The sequence below is a fragment of the Physcomitrium patens genome, chromosome 25 (genome assembly GCF_059467195.1).
Source record: "Physcomitrium patens ecotype Gransden chromosome 25, ASM5946719v1, whole genome shotgun sequence".
In the NCBI taxonomy this organism is placed as follows: Eukaryota; Viridiplantae; Streptophyta; class Bryopsida; order Funariales; family Funariaceae; genus Physcomitrium; species Physcomitrium patens.
The window spans coordinates 8,634,676-8,646,418 of record NC_143434.1 but is presented as its reverse complement, the minus strand read 5'-3'; the positions used below and the strand labels follow the sequence as shown (position 1 = coordinate 8,646,418).

The following is an 11,743-nucleotide window of genomic DNA, read 5'->3' as shown; positions in this document are numbered from 1 at the left end:
TAAGTATATCTTTGATAAAATTCTAATTTCTATGCAACTTTGTGGTAATAAATTGCAATTATATATCATTTCGAAAATTCTGATATTGGTTTTTTGTCTAAAATATCCAAAAAATAAATGTACAACTTACTATAAATAGATCCATCAAACTATGGTACAGTTGAAGTGAATAGAACATTTTAAAGCCACGCTTTACAGTAGAGAATAGTCATTGTACAATTCAATTACAATTTTTAAGCCTTTTTTAATAAGTGTTTTAGCAATATGTGGTTGGTTTTTTTTAAACAGAGTTTTTTAAATTTAATAAACTTTAATATATTTATTTTTAAATCTATAAAATTAATTTTTTAAAATTTTCTAAATTCTTAATTTTAAGAATAAAGTGATGTACACTATTGGTATTGTTCTGTTATTTTTTTTTTTTTTTTTTCTATCTAAAATCATCCACCACGTCTAAGAAATAAAATTCTAGTTTCTAAAGATTTTGAAATATAAAATAAAATACAATTTTTTTATATCTAATTTGTGACTTTGTAAATGCAAACCTAATAAATCAAAAAAAATCACGAATCTATTGTAGGGTGTGTTTTTTTAATGTATCTATGTATTTCTATAAATTATTATATTAGATAAAATTAAAATCAAAACAGTCTGTATAATTTAAGCTACAAATATTAATTTGGTATTTCTAATGAATATTTTTAAAATGCAAACTTTATATATATATATATATATATATATATGTAATATCTTTTTTATATATGTTGTAGTATGGACCGTATATATATACGTACATTTCATGTTCCATTCACTGTAAATTATTATTTAAGAAATTTGGTATGTTTGCGAATTTCAATCAATGGACTCTTTATTTGGTTAAATTTTTGTGTAATATTTAACGAAATTATCACAACCATCAAATTTGTCCAGAACATTTTGCTATTTTTACTTCATATAATTATGTTCTATTTTAAGTCAATTCCCTATGCACCTTTGCATGTTATTTGTAATCAGTTGATACTAGGTTTTGACAAAACCAATACATCTACAATTGTATTTTTTGCTTCTTTGATCATTTTTACAATTTCAATGTTGGTCCTTGCTCTTCAACATTATAACATAGTTAGATCCTCTCTTTAACTTTATAATTAAAAAAAACAGGTAATGTCTTGCTTAATTATTTTAAATTCTCTTTAAATCTAAATTCAATCATGATTCTATGCCAAAACAATTCCTGCTTACACTGGTCCCCCATTCACTGCAGAAGATCTTGCTAGATGCTACATGCATCAATAAATTAAGTTTTGGAGACCTATTGGAAAATAAAGAATAAAAAAATAAAAAAATAAAAAAAACGCTCAATTCTTTGCCATAATACAACATCCACACATCTAATTTTAATGTCCTTTATGCACCCTTTGTATGCCTTGTATGTCCTATTTGCCTCCCCCAAGAACTCTTTCTTGCCTCTTTTAAATTTTCCAATCTAAAAGCCCTAAACTGTCTTTCTATCCTAATTTCAAAATTGAGCATACGGTGTATAAAATACAATACATAAGGTTATGAGCATTCGCATCCTTCATCCATCACATCTGTCCACGTCAACCTTGCCACATCACCACTATGCCGCGTGAGCCGTTGGTGACCTGCTAAACCAGTCACCCTGTTACAGTGACTTGTGATCAAAGAGTCATAAAGACCTCACTGGAATTTTGGAACTTCCCTTCAGGCCCTGATTTGGGATGTCACCCAAATCACAAGTCTTTTGAGCAGAGCCCTCACAGGTGCTCGTAAACGCACCTCCACCAAGTCCCTGAGCCTGCAAATTCAAGCACCACCTGCTGACTCCAGCGTCCTTTCACTCCTGAGACTACCGTTGCTATCCTTGCATAGGTTTTTGGACTTGATCGCAATACGATTTCAGTGCACCTGTGTTAATTGTGCAATTCCCCATAGTGGCCACTGTCAGACCCAGAAACATCGGAAACCTCTTCCCCAAAGGAACTTACTCTCCTACAGTGTTCTGACCTTGCGAATCGATCGCAAGGCACCAAACCCCTGCTAAATCACCTGAAGCTTTCTGCAACGAAGCTTCTGGCTCCTGCTTCTTGCAACGCATGCACAACCTCTTGTCACATGCTGATGTAAATCTGGCCCCCGACAACCACCGACAATTCCCTTTCTGACTACTGCTTGTGTTGTGTGACGGTGGTGATGCTTCCTGAATCTTGTCAACACGCTCAGGGTTACTAGGAAGGAGAATGTACGATAAACAGATTCGTCCCGTCAGAGGAGTGTTACAACCTCCAAGGAATTATGCAATTTTGACAATTTGGTCCACTTCTCCAGCTCCAAAATCGATTGCCCTACGCAACGACAATGCGCAAACGAATTCCGACTACTCAAACCTCAACGGAGTGCGGGGATGATCATGAGACCTTGCTTTGTAGCTTTCATGCACCCAAATCATCAAATTCCGCGCGTACACACCGTGTCGCTCAGGTTCGACTCTCGTAGCAGCGATATAGTCCCAAATTTCACAATGCTTAGGTACGAGTTAGCAGATGAGTAAATATCGCGGTGGAGTCTACACGAACATAGACCTTTTACTGCAAACACTCATACATATAATTTTTCTTAAATATTAATTATAGGTTCTTTGTTAATTACCAGTGGCTCCATAATCACCAACGTAAGGCCCTACACGCAACCACGATGACAGATGGGGGCACTACGAATGAAAAGTTGCTCACCGTGGACATTGAATTAGTTGTTCAAGTACTTCCGCACAATTTTGCAATGACTTTACAACTGCAAAATCCTTTAAAAGCTGATGATGGATGTATTCACTCAGCGTCTTATTTACTGCACAAGCAAAATTGTAAGTGTGTTTGTGAACAGTGAGTTTCTTCATGTTTTGTTGAAAAATTCTATTTTCAAGATATTAACCACAACCCTGAGTTATTATTAAAAAAAAATGCGCTTCACCGCATGGCAACATGTTGACAGGTGTGCATGCCCCCAATATTGAACTCAAACTCCATGGTCCTGTGATGAGCCAACGACCCAATTTTAGAACTCACTGCCCTTTGCATCAACAGTCCACTGAAATAACAAGCTGCCCGGGGCCGGGGATTGGGATGATAAATCGCCTGTATTTCTCTCTGTTCGTTCATCGGATAGTTCTTCCGGTCCAGGTCCCAATCATCAGCGATGGCCGCATCTGACGTTGGATGTAAATAAACGGGGAAGGGGGAGAACGGGAAGTACCGACTGCCAGCTCGGACCAGAAGGGGACCAGCTCCATTGGCCCAGCGTGTCCCAGCGGGGCCAGCTGGGCAAATCAATTGCTGGGCTCTGAGGAGCCGAGGGCCGGGGCAGATATTTCGCCTCCTCAAGGGCGGAGTTAGGCGACTGGGGGTAAATCTGTATCTGCTCCTCCCTATGGATGCGGCTATAGGTTCACAATCAAATTTGCGCACTCCAGCGTGCCACGTGATCACATCCTATAACCACTTCCGTCCGCCCTCGCTCGTTTCTGAGGTCTGCCTGCTCTGCCCTCCTGCTCCCCGCGTTGCCGCCATAGCCGAGCTCTCCTGCACAATTTTCCGTTTGTCGTCCGTGATTAGGTTTTCCCTTCGTTGCAGTGTGATGCTCTCTCGAGTGCTTGTGCTTAGCTGACTTTAGCATCGTCGAAACCAGGGTCGAATCGGTTGAGATTTGAGTGTGCCGCGCGGCATCCGTTGTTGTGCCGAGGTTCTCCGTTTCAGATTCTGTCCGACGCAGCGAAAGTGGTGTTGGGCAGGGCATAATTCGACGCTGTCTGTGCGGCTCGGGGTGTTGCCGCACTTTGGGACAGCGGTTTTAGTGATCAGCGCGAGTAGGGTGTATGCGTGTGTGGTGGAGAGCCCGCTCGTGTTCGCTGACGTCTATCTAATTTTTCATATGTCCATGTTGTTTGATTAACTGTGAACTGCATTCGTCGGTGCTTCTGTGAGGTATGCTGTTTTGGGCCTTAGATTCCCAAAGCCAAATATGATAGCATTTCCGTAGCACGATGGTGTGATTCACGATTTCCGAGTGGGTATCTTTGTAATTTCGAAGAAGTGGGAGCGGTGAGCGAGTGTTTTGCTGGCGGGGCACAGGTCAGAACGACCATCTGATGTTTCAAGGCGAGCTTTTCGTGCATCTATGTGTATCCTGGGATGTGATCTTCAAAGTTGAGGCCCGAGATTGCGTCGCTTGTGTAACTTATGTATCTGGAACTTGTGGACGCTGGGGCAGTAGACCAAATGAAGCATGCGTGAACCATTTGACATGTCTGGAGCATCTTATAGAGTTGTACGACCTGTGTTGAGGCGCCGTTGTATGATAATGAGTATATGCACGATGGTATATGTGTAGAGCAAGTGTGGCATGAAGTGTTAACATGGAGGTGCCGTGTGGACTTGGTTGTGTGGACAGTTGAGAGTGCCCAAGAGGTCATACGATTTCGTCACGAGTGGTAGCGAATGTCTTGCGAACTGCGACGGAGACCCCCCGGAGTTCCGAGATATAGATTGAGCGTTGGGCAGGGATCTGAAGGGTAGAGCTTGTGGAGGAGCAGGTGGAGGGCCGTGTAACCAAACAGCAGGTGTAGGAGGAGTGGAGTTCACTTTATGACTGGGGATTCGTGTAAGGCTGAGCCGGAGTCGAGGCCTCTACGGCCGCTGTTGGCTGGGGGGACCGCATGCGCTGAGCTCAATGTGGAAGCTCCGGTGGGTGCAGAATGGAGGATTAAGGGTGGGTACAAGGCGCACAAGGAAGTAGATAGGGGTAGAGAGCAGGTTGGTAGTAAAGTCGCAGAGGACAGTGAGAACGGCGCGAGGCTGGAGAAGGGGCGCAACGTGGCCGGCCGTTCAGCAGTTTCTGTTCTGAAGACACGGGAAGATCTTAAGGACATTGCAGAGCAGATAAGGAGAGAGTTGGATCACCAGTTCCCAGGGAACGACGTGCTGCGAACATCGGAGTCGGACGACGATGGACGCAGAGACGGTAGCGCCGAAGATCACTATGAAGAAGGAGACGCTGTGGCTGCTGTTGCGCGCGACAAGGCGAGGTCACAGGGAATAGCTCGGACGAAAGAGCAGCAGCAGCATGGGGGTGATGTGGCTGCAAAAACCCAGGGTGGGGTTGGCTGGGAAAGCTTCCTACTGAAACGGAGTCTGAGAATTTTACTGGTGGAGTATGACGACGCAACAAGGCACGTGGTGGGAGCTCTACTTCGTAACTGTGACTATGAAGGTCGTTATTCTTCCTGATTCCAGTAGACGTGTGTGATGCGTATGCGCGCTAGTTATACAAAACACAAAACATTGATCAAATAAAAAAAACATGAATAAATGAAAAAACTAAATTGTGTAATTGAAATAGTCTTATAACAACTATGCCTCACTCTAGTGGATCTAGAACTTGACACTGTGTTTGTTTGTACAATCATATTGGAACAGATGCATGGCAATTATAGGAGAAGGTCACAGGGAGGTGCTCTTACTCGTCGCAGTCATTATACGGTTGCCAATTTTATGAAAATTACCTGTGAGTGTGAAATTTTAAGAGAGGAACGGTGTAGAGGTACATGGAGTTGCACTCCGCTGGCTCAACTAGGATGGTCGAAACTGTCCTAATGGTAGCATGTCGTCGTTGGTTTTTTGATGTGGAGTCTAGACCTGAACTGGAAGGTTTGTGCCTGTCCCAGTCACTGCGGTTGCGAATGGGTCGATTGCCTGGGGGCTGCTGGAAGACGCGAACAGCAATTTCGACTTGGTTTTGACTGACGTGGTGATGCCACGTCTGTCCGGAGTTGGGCTTCTGTCGAAGATGATGAAACGGGAGGCTTGCAGAAGAGTGCCTATTGTCAGTAAGTCTCAATCCCCTCTCACCTCGGCATTATGCTGCCCAGCGCGTCAGCGGAGGTTAAGTCACCTCATGTCAACAAGTGTCTCATGGTTTCGCATGCCAGCCCGGGCGCGCTGTATCTCGGGCACGTGAGTGGGTTTCATGTTCAACTCAAGATGTTCTCATGCGTTCAGGTGAACTGAGCTATGTGTTGTCTGCAGTCATGTCGTCCTACGACAGCCTGGACATTGTGTTCCGCTGCCTTTCGAAAGGAGCGTGCGACTATCTCGTAAAACCTGTGAGGAAGAACGAGTTGAGGAATCTATGGCAACACGTGTGGAGGAAGTGCCACAGCGTAAGTGATGGTTCCGATTGCTTACATTTGCTCAACTAGTGTGGTTGTATGTCTCGAAAGAATGTGGGTTCAGTGAAGGGTCCTTATGGGCTGCTGAGATTGTACGGACGGTGCGTGACCTGTCACATGTGGATTTGAACAGTCGAGTGGAAGCAAAAGCGGGAGTGGCAGCCAGACTGGCGAAGTAGCCAGGCCGCAGAGTCGTGGAGTTGAGGCGGATGACAATCCCAGTGGAAGCAATGATGGGAACGGCAGCAGCGACGGTAGTGACAATGGGAGCAGCCGGTTGAATGCTCAGGGTGGGAGTGACAATGGCAGTGGTAATCAAGTAAGTGACGCCGTTATGTGAACGCACGCATGCCGTTGTCGTCGCGGAGGATACTGATTGTCTTTTAGGCTCGGTCGGTTTGCGGAAAGCGAGTTTCCACAGCCGGTTGTGTGCAAGAGGATTATCTGACTTCGAGAGCAATGGGTGCAGGCTCGCACACTACCCGTACTGGTGCCAATGAACAACGCAGTAACGGCAGCTGCAGATGGAGACGAGGAGGGGCAAGCGACTTCTCAAGAGACGGGTGCCAACCTGGGTGAGTTGCGGGGTTTGGAATGATTAGTGTCAAGGGTCAGTTGTTGCATACCTGGCGAGGGACGGGATATGGGGATGAAATATTTGGGATAACCTGGCGCGGTGGTAATGGATGTCCAGGCGTGTTTCAGGAAGTGTGAGGTGATCTGAGAATGGTTTTGTCTGGTGTAACATGTAGTGCATGATTTGGGCGCTGAAGTTGGGGCAGATGGATTGCTGGTTTTTCATGCTTGAGCTTGTCGGTAGTTTGGAAGTGTTTGTCTCACAAATTAGAGTGGGCGCGCAATTTGAAGTGGGTAGAGTTCCCGTCGTAGTCAATTACTTGAAACTGAGGTTGTGTGAATGTTCTCATGATCTAGTGGCTGTGCCTTGTGCTGTGAGTAGAGGTGTGAGGATCTTGGGATGCTTACATGTGGTAGGTTTGGCAGATGAAGAGATGGGGCATGACTTGGAGATGGCAACTCGTCGGTCTACTTGTAATACCGCAAAGCTGGATCAGCAGCCGGATGTTGGGCGGCAACAAGACGACGATGATGCGTGTGTGATGCAAGATGTAGGGCCATCACCCGGAGAAGACAACGTCGAGAGTCCATCAACCAGCGGAAAAGATGGTACTACCGAGGAGTCTTCTCTGAAGGCCGTGGACCTGATAAATGGTATAGCTTGTCAGCCACAGACGCAGGGTGCAGAGCAAGCTGAAGGGAGTGAGAACGATGACGGAGAACTGGATCAGCGGGGGAGGAGCAGTCCGAAAGACCACTCCGGGTCAGACTTCGGTTCCATGCTGGAGTTGAGTTTGAAACGGCCTCGATCGGCCGTGGACAACGATGGAGATACAGAAGAGCGTCAACCCCTGCGGCACTCGGGAGGGTCGGCCTTCTCTAGGTGCAGTTCAGACAAATTACGGTTGCACTGATGAGAGCTGTAGTTTTGGGCATTGCTGGGCGTGCAGTTAGTGAAGTGCGATGTTGAGCTTGGCCGATGGTGAGAGCTTGGTGGATTGCATGAGCGGGAGGTGTTTGTGTTTGTTTGTTCTGGACGCTTTGAAGTGACGGGTATTGCACAGTGTTGTGGCAACCCGTTTCAGGTATGGCAGCGGAGGAACCATCATACAACAATGTCACCAGCCCGGGAATTCACTTCCTGTGGGCGGGTATCCGATGTCTGGTGGATACGGAGTGTACGGCATGTCTGGCGGCACGTCCGGAGGATCTCTTCGTCTGGGGATGGGAATGGAGCGTTGTGGGTCGTCGAAAGGGAGCGCGGAGGGAACGACGCCCCCTCCTCTGCATCCCCAGAGCGCGGAAGCAGCTGGAGGGCAGGACGGCGGCGGAGCGGATGGGTACGGCAGTGCAAGGCAGAGCGCGGAGGAGGCAATGATAGCACCTGGAGTGCCGATGGCGATTCCAATCCCACCGCCTGGGATGCTGGCTTACGATGGCATGGGTGGAGCGTATGGTCCGGCCATGCACCCGATGTATTATGCGCACGCGAGCGCGTGGATGGCAGCATCGGCCCGACACATGGGAGAGAGGGTGGACGTATACAGTCAAACACCCGCATTTCAAGAACAGAATCCCGGTTCTGGGCATCACTCCCAAGCTGGACCGAGCCACCAGCACACGCACCACCACCACGGGGACGGCGGGCAACCATCTGGAAATGCAGGAGTGCAACACGAGCAGCAACAGTCGGTGATCACTCCCATGTCGGGGGCTCCACGGTGTGGGTCGACCGGGGTGGATGGTCAAAGCGGGAGCAGCAACGGGTACGGAAGCACGGGGAACGGGAACGGGTCCATGAACGGAAGCGCTTCGGGAAGCAATACGGGCGTGAACAATGGACAGAACGGACTTGTCGTGACCCCGATGGCGAACGCCAACAGCGGGAATAATGGAGTGGGTGGGACGCATCCAGCAATGGATGGGGTGAGCGGGGGCAACGGGTTGTGCACGGAACAGATACGTTTTGCCAGACGAGAGGCTGCCTTGAACAAGTTCAGGCAGAAGAGAAAGGAGCGGTGCTTTGAGAAGAAGGTACGGCTTTGCATGCCTTTTCTTGAGATTCCGTGTGGTGATGAGTTGGATGGACGTTGGCACATGGAATATACCGGAGTATCGGCAGCTTGGTTGTTTGGCGGTTCAGGTTCAGGCGAGTTGCATTTGGGCCGCGGTCGCATCTGACGGGCACCATGGAGCGAGTGTATGTGGTGAGAAAAGAGGATGTGTGGTAGGTAGGAGAGGTATTGCGGTGGGATGGTGCACTGACGATAAAGCTGTGGTGATGTGTTGTATTCAGGTGCGCTATCAAAGCAGGAAAAAGCTTGCGGAACAAAGACCGCGAGTACGTGGACTGTTTGTGCGACAAGCGGCACATGATCCGTCTGCCGGCGATGCAGAGTAGAATATGTTTCATTTCATTGGTTTTGGTTGTGTCTGTTTATTTTCTCACCTTTCCAGTGGACTCCCATCACAGCTTAGGGTGGGGACCGTCACTTGGGGTCGAGTGGCTGGGATCTGTGTTTGCCATTCATGCTGTTGGATTCTGACGTTGTACGCGCGAGGCTTCTAGTTCCTCTGTTTAGTAGGATGGTGTTCATTTTGGAAGATGAATGGAGGGAATTCTTGAACAATCCCAGTGCATCGCAATCCTTGATGAGGGGAGTGATGGTGGCTCTATTTTTTTGGAATCCGCATTGTATGGCGAAGAGAATGGAATGAAGGGTTGCGGTTTGCAGCCGAGCTGCAAGTCACCGTTTTGGTTATGTGAGAGAAGAGTACAACTCATGTGATGTGAAGTGAGTTGTGAGCTTCAATAGGAGGCTAGTTTTTCGAGATGGTCGGGCAACAGGGACTGCGCTCAAAGCGTAGGTGGGTGCGAAGTGTTGCATCGCAGCGTTGAGAATGTGGAGAGAAAGAAGCAAGGGGGGTGTGGAGCCAGCGCAGACGGATAGATTGCCCTCAGGAAGGAATCGACGCTCAGTGGCCTCTGAGATCATTTGGCACGGAGATGTGAAACGTGCGGAGGTACTGGATACTCTGCGCGACCTGGAGTTTAGTCATCGAGTTTTTAACCAAGAAGGGAAGAAGTCGAGTTGATTTTCGCAGGACTTCCATGCCGTGAAATCGGCGCGATTTACACAGTATGCGTATTCAGCTTGTGGAAGCTTTTGGAGTTGTATTGCAACAGGACGAGAGTGCAGTTGCAGCACCTTCATCTCGGGTGAGAGAGTTTAGCAATTAAGGTATTTGTGTATTGTATGTTATCGGAAGCCGTGGACTTGTTGAAGTTGTACGGGACGGAAATGATGAAGGTGATGTTGCAGAGAAGAGCTGTGTACCTGCGCATCGAAGTTTTGAAATTGAAATTGAATTGTGTGGTACCCAATTGAGGCAGATGAAGGCAGAGATGGAGAAAACCGTGAGAGAAATGCATTCGGGGCCTCTGCATTAAGAGAAATGTGTTCATATCACTACATTACTAATTGTGAGTGGTGATGCTGCACATGGAACGTGTGCGGTTTTTTCACATGATGCGACAAAATTTGAGTACGTCATTCTGATGTCAGGGATGAACATTCCCCTCAGTTGGCTGAGCATTCTCGTAAACGAGAAAATACCAACAAATAACATTTATGCTAAGAAGAAATTTTTACGTCTGTTTTGGCGCTTCAGAAGGATCAATGTTGACTTACAACATCAAATATTCTTGAACCCCATCAATCGCGTTTTTCGCTTTAATTCCTCGTATACAGAATAGTACATCTTTCATACAACTTGGTCCTACCTTCCACCACTAAAGCTTGAATCCTGGACACTTGTGAATTGAATAAATGGTGTAGTAATCTTTACATCATTTACCGTCATCGAGTTTCTAGACTGGAACAAAACTCTCCGACATAGACCTTCCTACCGAGTTTAACTCTGCGATGTAAGCCTCATCTCCGATGGTTTGCATGTGCCCATGGATGATACAGATACTACCTGGAGATGGAGTGTTTCAACAAATTTAATGGTCCCAACACAAATGTATCTCTCAAGTGCATGTCCTTGGAACACGTGTGAAGTGCAGGACTTTGGGATCAACCGCTCAATAAACATGGTAGTAATTGGTGTCACAGAAGTTTTTATTTTGGCAGGGAATGGTAGTCCTCTGGGACCCTACCCCTCCATTCCCCGTCCTGATCCATCATCTCCATGTACTCGAGTTACCCAGCACAGCAGTAAAGCTCCTTCTAACACGTATGAAACTTTTTCTTGTAACAGCTACCGATCCAAACTTCTTCTTTTCCATTAAACAATGGGTAGAAAACCCAACAATCAAACAAATACACATGCACAGGTACAATAGTCCAGCGGATTTAGAAATTCACCGACTATCCTGAACGCATTGCGCGGTGTTAGAAATTGATGTTGAAATCTGTGGCGATGGGTTTCAAGACTTGGAAATCAAAGAATGCAGATCTATTTGTCCATACTTATTCTTCGTGCTCCAGCCCTGCTCTGTTTTTTCAGATACTGGGCTAGGTATGATCCACGCTGAGGCGCAGGATCCACCATTCCTCCAGTTTTTACTGCGTTTGTGTTGTCACAAATCGTAGCAGGTCCAGGACGATGGTTTTGCATTTCTCGTAGTAGCTGCAGCAGCGTGTTGCTTTGAACATCAACATCTAGCTCTGAATATGGCTCTTGTGTCTGAACCACCTCCTGCGAGTAGCATTCTACACGTGATTCAGCGCTCGGGTATTGGAGCAAGGAGGTTTTCTCTTCACCCTGTGGAGGTGGTGGGTAGCTGCTCATCTCAAGCCTTTGGTCTTCGCTAATTGCCATCATGTACTCAATACTTTCTTTTTCTTCGAGTTCTAAGACCTCGCTTTGAGCATTATTTTCTTTCTCTGGAAAACAGCTGCTGATTTCGTCGTCTATTTT

The 11,743-nt window shown here is 46.7% G+C and overlaps 1 protein-coding gene across 6 annotated transcripts; it reads left to right on the top strand.

Annotated features, from left to right (window-relative positions):
• Window positions 1-3,553: 3,553 nt before the first annotated feature.
• LOC112277617 (two-component response regulator-like PRR37) lies at window positions 3,554-10,197 on the top strand. Of its 6 annotated transcripts, none has more exons than XM_024510163.3 (9): window positions 3,554-4,145; window positions 4,465-5,283; window positions 5,738-5,899; window positions 6,099-6,232; window positions 6,375-6,560; window positions 6,711-6,816; window positions 7,244-7,700; window positions 7,903-8,851; window positions 9,114-10,197. In XM_024510163.3, the coding sequence occupies exons 2-9, from the start codon at window positions 4,659-4,661 to the stop codon at window positions 9,216-9,218; spliced, it is 2,724 nt and encodes a 907-aa protein (XP_024365931.1). In that variant the 5' UTR covers window positions 3,554-4,145; window positions 4,465-4,658; the 3' UTR covers window positions 9,219-10,197. The 6 variants fall into 6 exon arrangements, with proteins under 6 accessions (XP_024365931.1, XP_024365930.1, XP_090103907.1 ...); XM_024510162.3 differs by having other exon boundaries at window positions 3,559-4,145; window positions 7,882-8,851; XM_090247781.1 differs by having other exon boundaries at window positions 3,562-4,172.
• Window positions 10,198-11,743: the final 1,546 nt, after the last annotated feature.